Source organism: Musca autumnalis, unplaced genomic scaffold (assembly GCF_047663935.1).
Source record: "Musca autumnalis isolate F117 unplaced genomic scaffold, ASM4766393v1 scaffold_2, whole genome shotgun sequence".
NCBI classification, from domain to species: Eukaryota; Metazoa; Arthropoda; class Insecta; order Diptera; family Muscidae; genus Musca; species Musca autumnalis.
In genome coordinates this window covers 230,777,259-230,800,489 of record NW_027411755.1, presented here as the reverse complement: position 1 = coordinate 230,800,489, position 23,231 = coordinate 230,777,259, and the positions used below count along the sequence as shown (strand labels likewise).

Sequence of the window (23,231 nt, the reverse complement as noted above, 5' to 3'; positions counted from 1 at the left end):
CCCTTTATGTTCCAATAAACAAAAACATTTAAAAATTTTCAAATTTATAGTTCGTTTGCATTTACGAAATCGAGTGGATTTCAACTGTCAATTCTTTGTGTTTGGTTTACATTTACAAAATCCACTCGAATTCAACTGTCAATCCCATTGCTTAAACGTCAAAATAAATCGAATGGATTTCAGATGAGTTTTCATTTGACGTATATGCAAAGGAATTGACAATTGAAATCGAGTGGATTTCGTAAATGTAAACCAAGCATTGGGTATATGTCAAATGAAAACTCGTGTGAAATCCATCGATTTCACTTGACGTTTAAGAAAATTAATTGACAGTTGAAATGGAGTGGATTTCGTAAATGTAAACCCAGCATTAAAGTGAAAAGTGTTCAAATTTGTTCCTCGAGAGCATAAACGCACCATTATTTTACAAAATGCTTCTTAGTGTCATTAGGTCTGTACGATAACCCAAAAGTTTGCGCAAATCTGCACAAACTTTTACAAAATTCTGTTCGATAATAAACTTGCAAAGTAAAAGAGAGAGAATTTGCAGACAATTGTGAGAGAACATTGGAGAGTTTTGGAGACTTTTGTTTACAAGTTTTTGCAAGGAAATTTTTTCTTTTAAGAATTTGCAAGTTTGGTCAGCTGATTTAAATTCGAATGTTTCTTGGCAAAAACATAAACAAACGTTTGGCTATTAAAATAAATAGGTATAAAAAAGGGAACAAATTCTTAAATAAATAATGGAAAACGATAATGTAAGTAAAATAACTTATTTTGTAGTTTGTGGTGACAATTTTTTTATTTTAAAGGTATGAAATGCCAGCAAAAAGCGGTGCATCCATGGAGTAGGAGAAGGTTACTGAGAACTTGCTGAGTGCTTGCAAGTACTTTTCACTTGCGAAGTTATCGTACACACCTATTGTGTGGCAAGAAAAATATAAAAAATAAAAAAGACTTTTCAGTTCTAATTGATCCAAACAATTTTCATTTGTGTTGACTTTGGCGTTATACTTTTGCTTATTCTTTCAATATTTCTAATGGCGGAATTCTGTCGATAATATCGATAGAAAAAATAACTATCGATATTAGCCCAAAAAATAAAATATCGATAGTATCGATAGTGCTATCGATATTTTGCCAGCTCTACGATAAACAGAAGGTCCCATATCGCCGAGCTAATATGAATCTTAGTGCACTCATTGATATGAGAGAAGTCTTTCTTGTCCTTCTGGGTTGTTTGTGGAACAATTATATATTATAAAAATGAAAAATTTATCCACATTTTCCAACCGAAGTTGCTCTAATTTCGGAATTTGTGATATCAACATGTAGAAAACCGTCTCGTTAACATAAATCCAATAGTACACTATTCAGTAGAAAAGACGGATTTTAATAACAAAATTCATTTGTCGGTTCACTCTTCAATATTAAGTATTAATACTTCTAGAATATTTATTTTACGACCACATCTAATAGTGAACCTGACAAATAAATAATTAATCAGAATTGCACATATATTCTTTAGCCCATTACCAAATTTATTGCACTTTAGAACTTTTCGCACACTAATTATATAACTCCAGCTTCATTGCTACACCCGACACCAAATTTAGCACCATTTTATACTTCTCGTTTTTCTAACACGATCTGAATAACTCAGACCTCCGCGGCCTCCATAGATTATTTCAGAATTTTTATCCATTTCAAAAACTCCTTATCTAAACAGCAACACAGATCCTAATACAAAAATTCGAAATTCCACTTATATCCCTTTATGCAACACCAAAACGATATTAAATTTAGTACTTATAATAGGTATATGTTTCAAAAAGTACACCCCTATTTCCAAAACTATATCCAACCGCGATACTCATTTACAGCTTTATATGTTCTCCAAACGTCAACTTATATCCTTATACCGAATTTCACAATTTCAGCTCTATCCCTTGACAAAATAACAATTTGAACAAAATTCTGTGCCATTTAGTAATTGTCGTACACTTATGGTACGAATATCTACATTAAGTACTTTTGGTAACATAAGTTCGAATTTCCAAAACCATCTTTATATCTCAATCGTAGACTTCAACAGTAATATTAATTCCAAATTTCAGGTTTCCAGCTCTATCCCTTCACCCAAATCCAAATTGTACCAAATTTATTACCATTTAGTACATTTCGTACACATAAGTACGAATTTCCAAAGCTGTCTCCATAAATCAATTCCACACTTCAACAATAATCATACTCCAATTTTCAGGATTGTGCTAAATTTAGAACCATTTAGAACTCTTCGAGTACGATAACTCAAAGCGACCTCCATACATGCATCCTCCACTACAACAGTAATCTTAATTTCAGGATTCTACCCCCATCCATTCACCCAAATCCAAATTTCCAATACTCGAATTTTCCATACTCCAAAATTTCACTTTTCCAGCTTTTTCCGTTCACCAGAATCCAAATTGTACCAAATTTAGTACCATTTAGTATTTTTCGTACGAATTTCCAAACCAGCTCCATATCTCAATCCTAAACTTCACTAGTAATCATTATTCCAAATTGCAGGTTTCCAGCTCTATCCGTTCACCCAAATCCAAATTGTACCAAATTTAGTACCATATAGTACTTTTCGTACACATAGGTACGATAACTCGAAACCACCTCCATACCTCCATCCTCCACTTCAACAGTAATCTTAATTCCAAATTTCAGGATTCTACCTCCATCCATTTACCCAAGTTCAAATTGTACCAGATTTAGTACCGTTTAGTACTTTTCGTACTAAACACTTCAAATGTAATTCTAATTCCAATTTTCAGGATTCCACCTATATCCGTGCACCCAAATTTACCAAAATTAGTACCGTTTAGTATTTTTCGTACACATAAGTACGAATTTCCAAAACCACCTCATATCTTAATCCTACGTTTCAACATAAATCTTAATTTCAAGTTTCCACCTCTAACCGTTCACACAAATCAAAATTGTACTAAATTTAGTACCATTTAGTATTTTTCGTACACATGAGTACGAATTTCTCAAACCATATCATTTTATATACATCACTTCTCAACCTTGATTTCCATACCAAATTCCATGATTCTAGCTATATCGGTTCAAAATATACAATTGGTACTAAATTTGGTAACTTTTAGTACACTTAGAGGTCGAATTTCCAAAAACCCTTTAGTACATCTTTCTAACTCTCCATCAGTGACCCTCATTCCAAATTTCAGAATTCTTGCTCTTCCCGTTTGCCTAATACTAAGGGTACCATATTTGGTACCTTTTAGTACTTTTCGTACCCTTCTAGTTCGAATTTCCAAAAACCCAGCCTTATCTCACGCCTACACACCAACAACCCACACTCAAGCTTCTACCTTCAGCCGTTTCGTCTGGGCGATGATCTGTCAGTCAGTCACTCACTCACTCACTCACTTATCACTAAGCTCTTTTATATATATATATATAGATTTAGGAGCATATTCTACCGTTTTTATTCACATGAAGATGGGCTATATCGGCCCACTCCTTCCGGTACCTCCCCCATAAAAGTTAGAAAATGTTCGGAAAATTTGTGCGCACGATAACTCTTGAAGTGAGTAACCGATTTGGTCCATACTTTGCCCATCGAGATATGTGTACTAGACTTAGATAACGTTTCAATATGGACTCAATCGGTCCACTCCTTCGGGTACCTCCCACAAAATTTCGGAAAAGTTCAGTTTAGGGCCATCTCTCGAATCGCTTTGATTTTTGTTTTAGCAACTTGTATTCACTGCCCTCCATACGACGATACAAGCAAGACACCGTGTGAGGTGGTTGGAGCGCAAGAAAACTCTCGAACGGATCTGCCGATTCGATTCAAAATGTGGCCTTAGTAATATTTTGTCCAAACATAGTTTAAGTTCGAAGATAAGCCACATCGGTCCACTCCTTCAGTTACCTCCCCCACAAAAGTTCAAAAATGTTCGGAAAAATTGTTCGCACGGTAACTTTTGAAGGGAGTGGCCGAATTGGTCCATACTCTACACATCCTAATATATCTACCAGATATAGATCGGGTTAGAATATGGAGTATAATTGTACACTATTGCGGGTACCGCCCACACGTGATGGATCTCCTAATATATCGTCCAAATTTAGTTTAACTTCTAAAATGGCCCATATAGGTCCTCTTCTTAGGGTATCTCTCCCACAAAAGTTCTACGTTTATGCCTTAGTGCAGTTATTATATTATGTTTTCCGTGGACAAGTCCATGCTTCCTGGCACACTGGTCCAAAATTTATACGATGACCCAATGAAATAACTAGCGGGCGCGATATCTATCGATAAGATATGATTCCCTAAATAAGATTCACTTCCATAATGGACTATGTCGGTCCATTCCTTCAAGTACCTCCTCCGCAACACTTTTTAACTTTAATCCTAATCAACATTTTTGTCGACAAGTTCAAATGTCCAAAAAGGGAAACAAAATTCTGAAAAGACCCCAAACATAGGCTGAGGGTTTATCTCTGTCGGCAAAGCCAACTGATACTTTTTTACTTGTTTTTATTCATAAAGGCAAAGGGAAGTACCCCGCCCCCTTCGAAATTCAACAAAATATACATCCTATTTCCACCGGAGGCCATCTCTGTACAGTAGTTTTGTACACCTACATATTTTAAAAAGTAGGCGTGGGTGACGTAGGGGATGAATGATACCAAGCAACGGTCTTGACCGGCTTTAACATGGCAAAGCCCAGGATTTATCTTGGTCCCTCTTTCATCTCAAGTGGACACTGACCTCCCCGTGGTGTCACCTGGGGAACTGCCTTTAACACCCGTTAAAGGTAGTGAGCTAACAAGTGCCGTGCGTTTACCCATATGAACGTTAAAAATTTGGGTTTGGGCGTCGGGTTAGTAACCCTCCCCTAGAAAAAACAGCCTACTATAAAAAAACGAAAGAAAAGAAAAATGAACCCCTCTAAAGTTGACGAACCCCGCAAACGTTTTAAGGACCATGATCTGCGAATCTGCACCTGGAATGTTCGCACTCTTTATAGAGAAGGTGCAGTCTTCGCATTGAAAAGTACAAGGCCGATATTACTGCCATACAGGAAATACGATGGATTGGGAAAGGCGTCACAACAACACCTAAAGGTGACGCACTGTATTATAGCTGCCATGACGTAAAGCATGAGTTTGGTTGCGGATTTGTAGTTAGTCGGAAACTAAAACATCTGGTATCCAGCTTCACCCCAGTGAATGAAAGACTTGCTGCAATTCGAATAAAAGCAAAATTCTTCAACATCAGCTTTATTTGTGCTCATGCTCCCACTGAAGAAAAGGGCGAACAGACCAAAGATATATTTTACGAGCGCTTAGAAGAAACATATGACCGTTATCCTGCCCATGACATTAAAATTATTCTAGGCGATTTTAATGCCAAAATTGGAAAGGAGAATATCTTTGGTCCAACAGTCGGGAATTTCAGTATCCACAGAGAAACATCTGACAATGGTATGAAGCTGATAGACTTTGCAGCTGCAAAAAAACATGGTAGTTAGCAGTACCAGATTTAATCATCTCGATATTCATAAGGGCACCTGGCTGTCTCCAGATCAAAGAACAAGCAATCAAATTGATCATGTTCTGATAGATGGAAGACATAAATCGAGCGTGTTGGATGTACGATCGTTCCGAGGCGCAAACATTGATTCGGACCACTACCTTGCTACAGCAAAGGTACGTACCCGTCTAAACGTAGCAAATAAAACACGAACAGACACAACGCGGAAGTTTGATATCGATAGGCTGCAAACACAACAGATAGCCACAGCACATTCCACTCAACTAGCCCAATTGCTTAATGAGAGCACTCCTTGTCTCGATAACATAACAACACAATGGCAAAATATTGCCCACTCCATGCAAACAGCCGCAAAATCCATACTTGGATTCCAGAGACCTCCACAAAGGAATTCATGGTATGACCAGGAGTGTCGTGCTGCTACCGAAGAGAAAAATGCGACATATAAAGGTACTTTACAATCAGTAGCAACACGTAGCGCACGAGAGAGATATCGAGAGAAAAGGAGAGAAGAGAAACGTCTTTTCCGCAAGAAAAAGAGAGAAATGAAAAAGCGGGAGTGTGAAAAAATCGAGATGTACAGGAGCCAGAATGAAATCCGAAAATTCTACCAAAGAGTGAAACATCAAACAGACGGCTTTGGTACAGGTACATCCTCCTGTAGATACCAGCAAGGTAATCTGGTAACAGAAACAGATAGCGTGCTCAGGATCTGGAAGGAACATTTCTCCAATCTGCTGGTATCCAATAGTAGCGAAGACGATGATACCACAGATCCAATCCCAGAAGATGGTATAGAATGTATACCGCCCGGCCAAGATGAGGTAAAAACAGCAATCAACCGGCTGAAGAATAATAAGGCAGCAGGAGCCGATGGCTTACCAGCCGAGCTAGTTAGCACCATCTGGCAGGAAGAACGCGTACCCGACGATTGGAACCTGAGCATCCTATGTCCCGTCCACAAGAAAGGAGATAAGACTGTATGCTCCAACTATAGGGGTATAAGTCTTCTCCCTATTGCCTATAAGATGGTGTCAGGGATATTGTGCGAACGACTAAAGCCAATGGTCAACGAAATAATTGGACCATACCAAAGTGGCTTTAGACCTGGCAAATCCACCATTGACCAGATATTTACCCTGCGGCAAATCCTAGAGAAGACCCAAGAGATGCAGATCGACACATATCACCTTTTTGTCGATTATAAAGCAGCATTCGACAGTCCCCTCCGATAAAGGGTATTCCATGCAATGTCTGAATTTGGTATCCCCGCAAAGCTCATCCGGCTTTGTAAGATGACTTTAACTGATACTAGGTCCTCAGTTAAAATTGGAAAGAACCTCTCCGAAGAATTTTGTACCAAAAGAGGCTTCAGACAAGGAGACAGCCTTTCGTGTGACCTATTCAACATTTTGCTGGAAATGGTAATACGAGATGCAAATGTCAAAAGAAGTGGCACAATCTACACCAATAGCCACATGTTACTTGCTTATGCTGATGATATAAATATCATGGGACGATCAGTAAAAGAAGTAACCGATACCTTTATGAAAGTCGAAGGAGAATCTGCTAAAGTGGGTCTGGCGGTAAACGGCGAGAAGACCAAGCTGATGGTATCGACGCGAAATGCGTCCATTGAGCTCAGACCAGCTGTTGAAGTTGGTTCCTATAATTTTGAGGTAGTAAAAGACTTCGTATACATCGGCACCGCCGTAAACACAACAAACGACATCAGTTGTGAAATAAAAAGAAGAATTGTTTTTGGCCAACAGATGCTACTTTGGCTGAAGTAAGCACTTTAAAAACAAAGCCACATCTCGTCAAACAGAAATAACACTATACAAAACGCTGATATTACCCGTGCTAATGTATGGCTCCGAAGCATGTGTACTTGCGCAAGCAGATAAGGCAGTGCTTGATGTGTTCGAGAGGAAAATTCTTCGAAAGATCTACGGGCCGATTTGCGTTGACGGTGAATATCGACGTCGTATGAACCACGAGCTATATAAGCTATACAAAGACATGAATATAGTTAAACGTATCGAGATGCAACGATTGCGTTGGCTAGGCCATATCATAAGAATGAGCGATGATGAACCCGCTAAAAAGGCGTATGAATACATGCCACATGGCGGTGCACGCAGAATCGGCAGGCCGTAGAATAGATAGCGCAAGCAAGTGGATGAAGAGATGACAAGGCGCGGTATTCCAGAAAGCGAAGCAATAGACATAGAGAAATGGAGATCTTTTCTTAGTTCGGTTTATGGAACAAATGTTTTGTAATGGACCAACTAAGTAAGTAAGTAAGCAAGTATTAATTCACACATATACGTCGGTTTTCTGTCACACACGGAGGCTTCGGCTTTCCGCCCCTCACAATTTCTGTATTCTGTCCCACACGGAAGCTCCGGCTTCCGAGATCGTATCAGTATTTATAGTAGTAGCTAGTCCTTGCAATCGTTGTAACCCATAATCATCAACCGTGTTTCCTGATTTCATCAACTTGTTGTTCCTGATCACAATCAGCCAAATTTCCGGACTTTCCGATCATCATCTGCCGAATTCCAGAAGTTAATCTTATCGTCGTTCCCGATCATCACAAACCGAGTTCCCGAACTCCATCATATTGTCATTCAGTTTCGTAGTTCCCGACCATCGTAGAACCCGATCATCAACGCAGCTTGTCATTAGCATACATCGTCAATCCTGAAGCATCAATCAGCATCGTTATTACCGATCACAATTTAACATCGTCGTTTCCTATCATCCATAGCGGTCATTCACCTTTAAAACCGACCTTGCTACAAGTAAAATGGAGCTTACTTATATTTGGATCTTTAAACATCTGACTAGGTTCTCCAAAAGGACTGGACACGAACACACTACAAAGTTCTATATCGGATAACGGCTTCGGACACTAACATTTAAAAAAAGTGAGGTTTAAGGACTGTTTGAGGAACGTTTTGAGTATGTTACTCTTTGGTACTCTTTAAAGTACTATTAGTGGTGCTGTATACAGGGATATAATGAATTAGGTCCACTCCTGTTTTTTACACAAGAATAGGTTTTTTAATGGATATATTAAGTAGTTTGACCCTAGTGTGGCAAGAAGGTAGGTATTTTTTTGTAGCGTCTTTTGATTTGGTGGTGAAAACCTTTTAAAATGATTTCAATACACTTCGGGGTTAATGAACCCTCCTAATTCCACAGCCTTTTATCTGAACACAAATACAATTTGCAATGAAATTTAATTTCAACAAAAGTTTTTTTTTTTGCCACCGAATAACAACTTCTTTTCCGGTATTCATTCAATTATCTGTTCACACGTTTCCATTTGAAGAAAACAAATTTCCGAATATAAATAAGCTTTCCTGGCATTATTTATGTTTTTTGTTGGTGTTTTTGAAATTTTCATTAGTGAATTTTGTTTTCTTTATTTTTGGCAAAACAAAAAGAGCCGAGAAACTAAAAATGTGTTGGTGTTTTTCTTTTAAATGAAACCACGAAGAAAAAATACAACAAAGCAAAAAAAAAAAAATGAAAAGATAAATAAAAATGAAAAGTTGAAAACTGGATTACGAGCTAGAGCTGGAGCAGCAGCACCAGCAACATAAACAAGCAACTACAAATCAAACATACCCGAACATTTGCATGCGGTGAAAATACACGTGAAACAGAATTGTAAATGGATTTAACCAGACCTCCTTCGAGCGTCAAAATGCCAAGTGGTTGGTGGTTATCCAAGGCACTAGTCGATGACGTCTGTTTTGTACTGCCCCCACCACCATCACAGCTTCTACCACTACCAGTTCTTGCAGCAGCAGCACCCACCTGCGGTATTTTGTAGAATAGCAAGGATACCTCATCGTTGGGTATGCGATGTTGAAATTTAATTGTATCTTCAGCTTTATTATGTACAGCTGAGATTATGGTAAGTTCATCGTTATCCAAGAACTCTAATATTCTGGCGGTTTGTTCGTCCAAAGCTAAGCCTGTGGGTAGGCGGCTGGAGAAATATTCCACTGCAAATCAAAACCAAGAGTGAGAGACAGAAAGAGATACAAATCATCAGTAAACCACACATACACAAAGAACAACAACAACAATGAATCACTACAGATGAATCTTGAGAATTTAGGTCAGTTTAATTAGAAGCCACAAAATGTGAAGAGCTTGGATCTTCCTTTAGCATGTAACAGATTAATTAGTCGGCGACGTCATTGTCGGTGACTTAAGGGGCCACAAAAGTCATGGAGTTGGAAAATTTCACAACACTTACCTGAGGTGTTTAAGATGAATTTAGTTTTCTGTGTCATGTTTGGCCTTTGACGCGGCTTGAGACGTTGGGCCAAATAAATTTCCAGAATTTAGAGATTTGAAAAATTCAAACAAAAAATCCCTGCTTGTTTCTCCTCGGTTCCTTAAATAGCTAATGTGTTTTTTCGCTTAACTTGTCTAACTTGGCCGTTAGTTTGTTTAACTGGACTGGACTACCAGCATTGGTCTGGGTATCATGTGTCCTGTCTGCCAACCAACCAGTCAGTCAGCCAGCCTTTGGCCTTGTTTCCCTTGGCAACCAGCCATTTTCCATTTGTTGCCATGGATAACGTGGTTGTCCGGGTTTCATTCACCTGTTTGCCAATATGTACTTAGTTCGTGTGGTTGTTGTTGTTGGCGGTGGTGTTTGTTATTTGCCCGGCTCATTCATTCATAGAAAAGTTGATTTGGTTTTTGCTGCTGTTGTTTGTAAACAACAACATTAACAGTCACGTGTTAAAATGCCTTTAGAGGTTGTTTTAATTTAATTGTTATCCTGGGGTTTCCCTTTTGATAGTCGTCATCATCATCATCATCGTCGTGGCCAGCTGTTGTAGCAATAGTTGTTGCTGTTGTTGTTTTAGCCTAAATCTATTTGGTTGTCACTTTTTGACTTAAAAGCGCCATTGAAAATTTGTAACACCAATTTTAGCTTGTGGCTTCCAATTTTAATGTCAATTTTAAAGTTTTCATTTCGGGATATGGGTAATTTAAGTTGGAGTAGTACGGAAAGAAATTAAACATTTTGGCCTGGTCGAACTGTTTATACCCTTCACCACGAACTGTATTGAAATGAATAGGAACAATTAGTATCCATTCGTTTATGAAAGTACTAAGCTTTCCCTCGTATTCTTTGCAGGAGCAGCAAATCTTATCTGATAATATTCAATTTAAGAGAGCTCATATTGAACGTTGGTCAGTACCAATACTCAAGGAAAACCAAATACCAAATTTCAGTAATTTCGGTGGGATATTGGAACCAAAATCTTCAAAATACTGAAAATTGGTAGGGACCGTCCTGTGGGGCCTATATGAAGACGTAGACCTATACCGATAAGTTTCAGGTGGAAAGTTGTACACCCCCAACGTAGACTAAAAACTAAATTTCAGCCATTTCGGAGGCATATTGAGAGTACAATGGGTGACGTAGGGTATGAAATATACCAAGGAACGGTCCTGACCGGCTTTCATCTCAAGTGGACACTGACCTCCCCGTGGTCTTACCTGGGGAGCTACCTTTAACACCCGTTAAAGGTAGTGAGCTAACATGTTCCGCGCGTTCACCCATAAGAACTTTATAATATTGGGTTTAGGCGTTGGGTTAGTAACCCTCCCCTAGATATAAGCAGCCTACTATGAAAAAACGAAAGAAAAGAAAAACAAACCCCTCTAAAGATGACGACCCCCGGAAACGTTTTAAGGACCATGATCTGCGAATCTGCACCTGGAATGTTCGCACTCTTTACAGAGAAGGTGCAGTTTACGCATTGGCAGATGTACTTGAAAAGTACAAGGCCGACATTACTGTCATACAGGAAATACGATGGATTGGGAAAGGCGTCACAACAACACCTAAAGGTGACGCACTGTATTATAGCTGCCATGACACAAAGCATGAGTTTGGTTGCGGATTTGTAGTTAGTCGGAGGTTAAAACATCTGGTCTCCAGCTTCACACCAGTGAATGAAAGACTCGCTGCAATTCGATTAAAAGCAAAATTCTTCAACATCAGCTTTGTTTGCGCTCATGCTCCCACTGAAGACAAGGGCGAACAGACCAAAGAAATATTTTACGAGCGCTTAGAAGAAACTTATAACCGTTGTCCTGCCCATGACATTAAAAATATTCTAGGCGATTTTAATGCCAAAATTGGAAGGGAGAATATCTTTGGCCCAACAGTCGGTAAATTCAGTTTCCTCAGTGAAGCACCAGATTTAATCATCTCGATATTCATAAGGGCACCTGGCTGTCTCCGGATCAGAAAACAAGAAATCTAATTGATCACGTTGTTATAGATGGGAGACATTCATCTAGCGTGTTGGATCCCAGCAAAATAAATTGGAAGCTGTGCAATGTAGACTACTTCTATCACGGCATGTTTTGATGCAGTTCAAACGGAGTCATGAAAAAGGCACTCCGTTCCTCACATTTTAATCGCCTTTGGATGCAATCCAAAGAATCACATCCATTTGCAATTAAAATGAAGTGCCAAGGGTCAGTTAAAATGCAGTGCCAAAGGGTTAGTTAAAACGCAGTGCTACGGAGTGCATCTTTCAGTAGTCACGCTCTTGTAAAAATCATGAGTGAAAATGCATAATTGGAATCACTTCCAGATTACTTGTACATATAATTTAACTGCATCTTTGGAGGCAAACATTTTGCTGGGATGTACTTTCGTTACGAGGAGGAAACATAGACTCGGACCACTACGTTGTTGCAGCAAAGGTATGTACCCGGTTAAACGTTGCGAATAAAGTACGAACAGATACAACACAAAAGTTAGACATCGGTCAGCTGCAATCACAGCAGATAGCCACATTATATTCCACTCAACTGGCCCAATTGCTTAATCAAAGCACTCCTCGTCCCGATAACATATCAGCACAATGAGAAAGTATTGCACATTCCATGCAAACAGCCGCAAAATCCATACTTGGATATCAGAGACCTCCACCGAGGAATCCATGGCATGACCAGGAGTGTCGTGCCGCTACCGAAGAGAAAAATGCGGCATATATGGCTACTCTACAATCTGAGAAAAGGAGAGAGGAGAAACGTCTTGTCCGCAGGAAAAAGAGAGAAATGGAAAAGCGGTAGTGTGAAAAAATCGAGATGTGCAAGAGCCAGAATGAAGTCCGACAGTTCTACCAGAGAGTAAAACATCAAACTGATGGCTTTGTTGCAAGCACATCCTCTTGCAGAGACCTGCAAGGTAATTTGGTAACTGATACAGATAGTGTACTCAGGATATGGAAAGAGTATTTTTGCAAACTGTTGGTGTCCAATAGTAGCGAAGATGACGAAGATACCACAGATCCAATCCCAGAAGATGAGGTAAAGTCAGCAATAAACCGGCTAAAGAATAATAAGGCAGCAGGAGCCGATGGCTTACCAGCCGAGCTGTTCCAAACCGGAGGCGACACGCTGATAAGGTGTATGCATCAGCTAGTTAGCAGCATCTGGCAGGAAGAACGCGTACCCGACGATTGGAACCTGAGTATCCTGTGTCCCGTCTACAAGAAAGGAGACATGACTGTATGCTCTAACTATAGATGCATAAGTCTTCCCCCTATTGCCTACAAGGTCGTGTCAGAGATATTATGCGAACGAATAAAGCCTATGGTCAACAAGATAATTGGACCATATCAATGCGGCTTTAGACCTGGCAAGTCCAGCATTGACCAGATATTTACCCTGCCGCAAATCCTGGAGAATACCCAAGATTATAATGCAGCCTTCGACAGCCCACTGCGTTCAAAGGTATTCCAAGCCATGTCTGAATTTGGTATCCCCGCAAATCTCATCCAGCTTTGTAAAATGACTTTAACTAATACAAGATCTTTAGTTAAAATAGGAAAGAACCTCCCCGAAGAGTTTTGTACCAAAAGAGGTTTCAGGCAAGGAGACAGCCTTTCATATGATCTCTTCAACATCCTGCTGGAAAAGGTTATACGAGAAACAAACGTCAAAAGAAGTGACACAATCTACACCAATAGCCACATGTTACTTGCTTATGCTGATGATATAGACATCATGGGACGATCAGTAAAAGAAGTAACCGATACCTTTATGAAGGTCGAAGGAGAATCAGCAAAAGTGGGTCTGGCAGTAAACTGTGAAAAGGCAAAGTTGATGGTGTCGACGCGCAATGCGTCTAGGACCAACAGTGGATGTTGGTTCCTATAATTTTGAGGTAGTAAAAGACTTCGTATACCTCGGCACCGCCGTAAACACAAAAAACGACATCAGTTGTGAAATAAAAAGAATTGTTTTGACCAACAGATGCTACTTTGGTTTAAGAAAGCAGTTTAAAAACAAAGCCACATCTCGTCAAACAAAAATAACGCTCTACAAAACACTGATACTACCCATGCTGATGTATGGCTCCGAAGCCTGGGTACTTGCGCAAGCAGATAAAGCATTGCTTGGTGTGTTTGAGAGAAAAATGCCTCGAAAGATCTACGGGCCAATCTGAGTTGACGGTGAATTTCGACGTCGTATGAACCACGAGCTATATCAGCTATACAAAGACATAAATATAAGCTTCGTTCCCGTTTTTTTTAATGGTAAAACTCGCAAAAGAGAGAACTGCAAAAAATTTGTTCTCACGCACACGTTTTTTGAAATAGTTCGGGAACGGAAAAATGGAAAATAAGTCAAAAAAACTGGAACAAATGTCAAGGTCGGCGTATCAGCCAATCAGACGCCGGCAACCATGTTACTATTTTTTTACTCGCCCAAATTTGTCGTGTAAAAAGTTTTTAAAGAGAGCGTCATTCAGCGCCATTTTTGTTTAAAGAGAAGTGAACATTTTACAACTTTTTTGTGTACGGGAACGCTTTTTCGAGTAAAATGTGTAAAAGTCGTAAAAATTGTAAAAACTTTTTAGTTCTGGAACACAGCTAAGAGTTAAACGTATCGAGATGCAATGATTGCGTTGGCTAGGCCATATATGTAATAAGAATGAGCGACGATGAACCCGCTAAAAAGGAGTATGAATACTGACCGCTTGGCGGTGCACGCAGAATTGGCAGACCAAGGAATAGATGGCGCAAACAAGTGGATGAAGAGATGAAAAGGCGCTGTATTCCAGAGTGCGAAGCAACAAATAGAGAGAAATGGAGATCTTTTCTTAGTTCGGCCTATGGAACAATGTTCTGTAATGGGCCAGCTAAGTAAGTACCGTCCACTGGGGGCTATATGAAGACGTGGAGCAATACCGAACAATTTCAGGTGGAAACTCGATACCCCTAACGAAGATTAAATACCAAAGTTAAGTCGTTTCGGTGGATATTGAGGTCATCTTGAAAATACCCAAATCGGGAGGTACGATTCTATGGGGGCTATATAATGACGTGGACCTATACTGAAAATTATCTTCTGGACTATTTTATACATCCATGGAATACTTAAAAGCAAAGTTAAGTAATTTCGGTGGGATATTGAGTTAGGAAGTACCGTTCTTTGGGGGCTATATGACGACGTGGACCTATACCGACAAAATTCAGGTGATAATTTTATTTTTTTAATTTATTTTATTCGAGCTTTATGATCTATAATGCAAGTGAAAAAGGAAAGCCGACGATTCGAACCCACACACCCACCATTATGTGACATGCATGTTTCGCCTTCGGTAAAGGCTCTTCAGACATATCGGATGTGGAGCGGATTCGATGTCCTTGAACTTTTCTTCTTTTAAATGCATTTTTGTTTTGTTTTTTACAACAACAATGAGGATTTTCCCATTTAGTTGTGCTTTCATGACAAACGCTTAGCGCTGCCTTTGAAAGTTATGAGTTTTGCTCTGAACGCTAACACGCCGTGACAACACTTTTTTCCTGTGTTTTTCAAGGACGTGGGTTCAAACCCCAGCCTGGCTCAGATGATTTTATTTATTTGAAATTTTCCCTTTTTAGGCGAAGATCATTTTTAGTGTTAATTTTTTTTTTTAATTTTTTTATCCGAGCTTTATGATCTATAATGCAAGTGAAAAAAGAAAGCCGACGATTCGAACCCACACACCCACCATTATGTGACATGCATGTTTCGCCTTCGGTAAAGGCTCTTCAGGCATATCGGATGTGGAGCGGCTTCGATGTCCTCGAACTTTTCTTCTTTCAAATGCAAGTTTTACACCACCAACGAAGAGTAAATACCAAATTTCGGTGGGATATTGAGGGTACAACCTTCAAAGATGCGTTCAATGGGACTATATGAAAATGTGGACTACTACCGACAAATTCCAAATGGAAAGTTGTATACCCCCAACGAAGACAAAATACTAAATTCCAACTCTTTCGGTAGTATGTTGAGGTCACAACCTTCAAAATACCGAAAATCGGGAGGTACCGTGCTATGGGAGCTATATGTAGGCGTGGACCTATACCGACAAATTTCAGGTCAGTACTAAGTTTATCTAATTAGGTTAGCTGAAAAAAATGTAAATTCCTGAAATCGGGAGGTACCCTTATTTTATATTCATGGGGCATACATCCAAAACTGTCGGCGGAAAAGTTAGTTGACCATTCGGAATAGTAAATGCCAAATTACAGCCTATTTAGGTCGAAAATGTCGATTATAATTTCCAAATACCTGAAATCAGGCGGTGCCGTTATATGGGGGCTATACTAAAACATGGACGTAGGTTCACAATTTTTGGTAGATAATTGTTTTTACCAAAAGGAACCCTAAATGCCGAATTATAGCTACTTCGGTCGGAAAGTGTATCTAAACACTTCAAATAACCTTAAATCTGGTGGTACCGTTATATGGAGCTATACCAAAACATGGACCTATGTTCACAATTTTTGGTAGTTAAGATTTTTACAACAAAGAACCCTATATGGCAAATTACAGCTAATTCGGTCTGGAAATGTGGCTAAAAATGCCCGAATACCTCAAATCGGGCGGTTGCGATATATGGTGGCTATACCAAAACATGGACCTTTGCCCTGGATTTTTAGTATCTACGTTTTTGGCCCCTAAGAACCCTAAATGCCAAGCTATAGCTAATTTGGTCTCAAAACGTGGCTAAAAACGTAAAAGTACCGAAAGTCGGAAGGTACCGTTCTATGAGGGCTATATCAAAACTTGGACCTACACTGACAAATTTCTAGGGGAAATTGTGGTAGCCCCAAAGAAGACCAAATACCAAATTTCAGCCATTTCGGTAGGAAAATAAGGCTGAAACCTTCAAACAACCGAAAACAACCTATATAAATAATATTTGGTAAAATGTTTTTAGCCTCTAGGAACACAAAATACCAAATTACAACCAACTCGGTGGTCAAATGGGACTAATACACCAAATTACAACCAACTCGGTGGTCAAATGGGACTAATACATACCTTCAAAATACCTTTAAATGTCGACGCGTCAGTTTGTATGGAGGCTATACTAAAACGTGGACCTGTATATCCCATTTTCAATACCAAAATTTCTACATACCCACAATAGATTTTACCAACATTTTATCCACCTACTTCAATCCGTTCGGGTACTAGACTGACAGAGGGACGGATATGGCTAAATCGATGTAGAATTGCACACTGATCCAGAATACATATACTTTGTGGGTTCTAAAATGATTATTTTGAGGAGTTACAAACTTAAAATACCCCCCATTATATGGTGGAGGGTATAAAAATATCAGCCATTTCGGTGTGATAATGATGGAAAAACCTTCAAAATACCCAAAATCAAGAGGTACTGTTCTGTGGGGGCTATGTCAAAACGTGGACCGATATAGTCCATTTTCCATACCAAACATCCTAGGAGTGATAGAAACTTCTATACCAAATTATAGAGTTCTATCTGAAAAATTGCGAGCTGTATCATGATTTCAACAGAGAGACAGACGGACATGGTTATATCGACTTAGAATTTTATCAAGAATACATGATCAAGAATATATATACTTTATAGGTTCTCCGACGAATATTGCAATGTGTTACAAACGGAATGACAAATTTAATTATACCCTCCATATTATGGTGGAGGGTATAATTAATATCGTTTAGGAATTTTCCAGCGTATTTTTTTAGGCACTTTTTCGGGGTTTAAGGAACATTCGGATCATTATCAAGAGAAATATGGAGGATATATTGTAATTAGAACTCTATAGCACTACTGAATACTCAAGGTGTATAAAGGAATAGGCCGGGGCGATTTGAAAACCTTCATGGGCCCTTCGCGTTTCTTATTCCTGATATGTCCGTTTAAATTTGAAAATGTAAGAAACCCAGATTTTCACTAGTTCTACCGTTATAAAAAATAAAACAAAGTCACCCAAACGAAATAAAGGCATTGTCGTTTTCCATGGATCCCAACACGACATTTTCCGAAAAGTTTGCACATTCTTAAAGCCAAAACTGCCTGAAGAAGCGTTCCAATACTTTTGCGATGTATTAGAGAGTTTTCAATTACTGTCTTGGCTACAATGTTCGTCTTTGTGTTGGATCGAAAATCTCAATGGTTTGGCTGTTATATGCCAAAAAATTTAAAGTCAAAATCGGGAGGCTCGATTTTCACGGTAGATATATGGTCCAGTGGACTTTGTTGCTCAGTTCAATCCCAGGAATCAGAAACGCGAAGGGCTCATTAAGGTTTTTTTCCTTCCACACAAATCGTCCCACCCTAATAAAGGAATGACCCTAAATATTGAGAAATTTCAGGACCCATATCACAGGTAGCAGACAGATCCCAAAAGTCTAGGGGTCCCATTTGACAACATGTTCACATATGTTCCCACAACATCCCCGAAGGGACAAATGATGCTTCTCTCATATCAATGGGTGCATGCCGATTTATATTGGCTTAAGTATATTGGACCTGCTTTGTATTGCCAAGTCCGAATGGGTGTCTTACGACATAGCTTGTGTAACGATGAAAGTCGCTACGTTCGTTATCGTCTACACCCTTTGTCTATGTTATGTTTATTTCCAAACTGATTTAACCACCCCTCATATTTGTTTACTAAAGTAGTTCAAGTGTTAACCGTTAAGTTCACTGACCGATCGACTCAAGGCCACGATCGGTCTGGTAATAGGTGATACCTATCATCACTGGGGTAATAGGTGAAACCTATCATCACGGTTAACCCTACCAAGAAATGCCTAATTACATTTGTTTACTGGGTAATAGGTACCGATTGTTTTCCTTTAAAAGAACCAGAGGAAATTGAAAGGGGATCAGTCGCTGTTCAAAGGAAGTCAAGTCAACTATTGCGCGAATTTAATCGAGTGGAAGTAAACAATCGCAGATAACCAGGTGGCTCAGAGTGGTGATATTCAATTTCTTGCCCAGATTCCTTAAAGTGTTAGTAACTCTTGGAACTCCTTCGCGTACTCTTATTCAGAGTCCTTGAAGTGTACGTAACTCTTGGAACTCCTTCGCATACTCTTGCCCAGATTCCTTGAAGTGCTCGCAACTCTTGGAACTTCGCGTACTCTTGCCCAGATTGCTTGAAGTGCTCGCAACTCTTGGAACTTCGCGTACTCTTGCCCAGATTCCTTGAAGTGTTCGCAACTCTTGGAACACCTTCGCGTACTCTTGCCCAGATTCCCTGAAGTGTTCGCAACTCTTGGAACTCTTTCGCATACTCTTGGCCAGATTCCTTGAAGTGTTCGCAACTCTTGGAACTCATTCGCGTACTCTTGCCCAGATTCCTTGAAGTGCTCGTAACTCTTGGAACTCCTTCGCGTACTCTTGCCCAGATTCCTTGAAGTGTTCGCAATTCTTGGAACTTCGCGTACTCTTGCCCAGATTCATTGAAGTGTTTGTAACTCTTGGAACACCCCTCGCGACGCCTACGGAAACCTTGTTAAGGTCTTCCATTTGGTCGACCTTTTCACGGTAACTTATCTGGAGGAGAACCCGGACGGAGGACAAACTTGTCCAGGCCACCCAACAGGCTGGTATAGACGGAGCACTTATCCAGGTCTCCCACACAGCCTATGTCCAGAATCTACTCGGGTCTCCCTTCGAGACTGGACTGTCGACGACGAGCGGAGAGATGAACTTAATCTTTTTACGGTAACTTATCTGGAGGAGAACCCGGACGGAGGGCAAACTTGTCCAGGCCACCCAACAGGCCGGTATAGACGGAGAACTTATCCAGGTCTCCCACACAGCCTATGTCCAGAATATACTCGGGTCTCCCGTCGAGACTGGACTGTCGACGACGAGCGGAGAGGTGAACTCATCCAGGTCACCCCGAACGAACGGCCAGAACTCTACCTTTGTATTTACTTAATAATTTATACCTGTGTACTCCTTAAAAGAAAAACGAAATAATAAAACAATGTGTTGATTAAAAATCAACCAGAAATCCGTGTTATCACTCTCTCGGTCTTTCCACTTACAAATTTCTGTGGCAGACTCTGGACCCTCGCGAGCTATCCCAGCAACCGGAGGGAACTTGTCGTTACACTTGTAGAGAAATTTTTATGGATTAAATACACTTCCGAAAATTTTTATGTTTTGGTTAGGAATTGAACCGCAGATATTGTGACTGCAAGGCCGACGTGCTTATCACTGCACCACGGTGGTTCCATACATTACATTACATTAAGTTCCAAAATATCTTTATGGACAATTTTTTCGGGCACCTCCTTTACAAAAATTCACATATTTCGTTACAGTTCGTTGCCATTCTGCCCAAACGATTGAAAAAATCTCGTCGGTACCAAGTAAAGTAAACCATGTGCACGATAATTTACAAAATGAATTCCAAACTTCCAAAAGGTAGCCGAAGGTAGTAATTATGGTCCAGTTAAAAGGTGGATTATACCGGACAACTACTTCAGATGCACCATACCAAAAAGTTCAGACGTTTGCTTTGAGATCCTTCATTTAATATTACTTAAAATAATTAATTTACTCCTTGAATTTCTAAAATATCCAACACTTGACATCTAACTAACCATTTAACCGGTGTTCTCTTCCTCTTCGCCGATTCGTTTAGAATGCCGTCATAAAAGCTAATCACTTTAAAATTTCCATTCGAATGCGAAAAATCTGCTTAACTGCGTTTCGATGCAAAGAAGTCACGGAAAAGGCAAGAGAAAATGTGATAGAGCAATAACAGCAGGCAGCTATCAATCCGAAGTGAAACCAAACGAAAACCATATAAACGTCATTAATTGAATTGAACTGGACGAAGAGTGATAAAAGCTTTAAACACGATTATTTTCTAAAGACAGGACATGCTGTCGTCAGCTTTCATGCATACGGATTTGCGAGATGAAAAAAAGCCACGACATTTAGAGCAGTGTTGTGTCCACCTTGACAAGAGTAGCAACAACCATTTTCACATATTCACACAAACACAAACACACGCAAAGTCATAAGGGTGTGTAAACAGTGGAACATGTCTAAAGTAAAGCCGAATATACGTTCAAAATTTCGATAGTCAATAAAAGTGTTGTACTTACTTTTATTGACTATCGAATTTTTGAAAGTTTATTCAGAACATCCATTGAGTGTAAGAGGGAACTTCTCTTGTATCAAAAAACTTTGATAAACTTTTCGCACATGGTTTCAAATATGAACATTCCGTTAAAGGTTTCACTTTCCGTGAAAAGAAGAAGCGAGAAAATGAAAAACACATCATGACAAGTTAGATTTAAGTCAAGTGAATAAAATCCTTCCTTGATATTTGCTCTAAGCTGAACTGGGGTTGTCCTTTCAGGTTTTCAAACCCTCCTGTTTTTTTCTTACCCTACATTCGGGGAAACATTTTAAAGTAGAAACACACGTAATGTCTACCATATTCACTTTATGTTCTACATTCTACACATAACCCACATAATCAAGTTGGACATATGGTTATGGAAAGGAAACACAACATAAAAGAAAAGAAAAAAAAAACCTTTTAAGCCACCATCCTTCCCCCATTCAAGGTGAAAAGAAAGAGAAATCATAAAAAAACCGGGCAACTCAATATGACAAAATGTGTTGCCATAAATGGTTGTCACATTTTTGGTCAGTTTTGAAACGTGACTTTTTATTAGAATTGTTGTTAACAAATATTCGCACATCCACACACGCACACACACCCGAACACATCCGCTCTTAGACTATTAACGTATAGCAAACCACATATACTCCCACGCTTGTGGATTAGGTTGTGGTTTGTGGCTGGCTGGGTGCAAAGTAATAAATCATAAACTGTGTCCACATCACGCATCGATCCTGCAAATTGATTTGTAATAAATATTTGATGAAGTTTGATTGAAATACGGTCGGTCGTCGGACAGTTAAACGTTGTTTTGGTGTGCGTTTGAGCGATTTTGAATAAAATATTTCAATTTCTCTAAAGAGTTGTAACTGAAAGCCACAATCGAATATTTAAACATTAAAATGTTTTGTAAAATGTCTTAGTTTTGTGGAACAGCTTGGTTTGCGTGCAAGGGAACATGGAAGGTCAAACCTAAAAAGGGGAGACCTCTGTAAATTTGAAGTAATATAGAACATTACATTGTAACATACATATGTGAAGCAAACCCAATTGCTATAGGGTGAGCCCACAGGTTGCGTATAATAAAAATCCTATTAGGTGTACTTCACAGCTGTGCATAAAAGAAGATGCAGCATACTTCTGGGAGGGTCTGTGGGGTCTCTGAGTAAATGTCCAAGTGCTTATAATTGCTGGATTGATGAAACAAATACTTGGCGTTCCTTAAAAAACCAATACAATGTTTACCTATGGCAACGTCAAAAGTCATTGATTTACATAGGTGTTGGGTTAGTAACCCACCCTCGTTAAAGACTCACAACTATGAAAAAACTAAAGAAGACAAGTAAAAAGTCGTTAAGTTCGGCCGAGCCAAAGATATAACGCTAATTCCTGATGGCCCACAGGGTCTCTAACAAAAATTTCATCACGCCATAACGCGGAAGTTCGACTCACGGCGGATCTGTTCTTCGGGGTTCATATCACATTCACCAAGGCCTTTCTTCCCCAAGAGGAATTTTCCGTGCCCCAGACTTTCAACTCCATTTTGTCTAATCTAAAAAATCTGTTCAGCTAGGTGAAAGGTACCACCTACCAAAGAGTCAACATATCATTAAATTTTTTGGCGGAAAAGTTTTATAGCTGCAGGGAACTTCACGAGTCAAATTGAGGGTAGTTTCATCAAAACAATGTAGACCCTTAAAAATGGACGCATGTTGACGAATTTTAGTGAAGAAATTTCGTGGCCACTGAAAATTCCCGAAAATCGGGATATACCAAAACATGGACCTATATTGACGATTATATTTGAATAGACAAAATTGTAGCTAAAATACTCAAAATACCGATCATTACAGCTAGTTCGGTTAAAAATTGCAACTAAAATTCTCAAAATACCGAAATTGGGAGATACCGTTATATGGGGGCTATACCAAAACATGGACCTATGTTGACGATGTTTCGTTGGAGATGTTTTATGACCAATGAGACCTTCAAATGTCAAATTATAGCTATTTCTGTTAAAAACTGTAGCTAAAATTCTCAAAATACCGAAAATCGGGAGGTACCGTTATATGGAAGCTATACCAAAACATGGACCTACATATGTTGACGATGTTTGGTGGATATGTTTCATGACCACTGAGAACCTCAAATGG

The 23,231-nt window shown here is 39.3% G+C and overlaps 1 protein-coding gene across 1 annotated transcript in view; it reads right to left on the bottom strand.

Moving 5' to 3' along the window:
- The window catches only part of btv (dynein cytoplasmic heavy chain beethoven), a 125,712-nt gene extending 115,553 nt beyond the window's left edge, over window positions 1-10,159 (bottom strand). The window contains exons 1-2 of the mRNA XM_073971013.1: window positions 9,861-10,159; window positions 9,221-9,603 (exon numbers count right to left, since the gene is read on the bottom strand). Of these exons, the coding sequence (XP_073827114.1) occupies window positions 9,221-9,603; window positions 9,861-9,897 (420 nt within the window). The 5' untranslated portion in view covers window positions 9,898-10,159. The remainder of the gene's footprint in view (window positions 1-9,220; window positions 9,604-9,860) is intronic.
- Window positions 10,160-23,231: the final 13,072 nt, after the last annotated feature.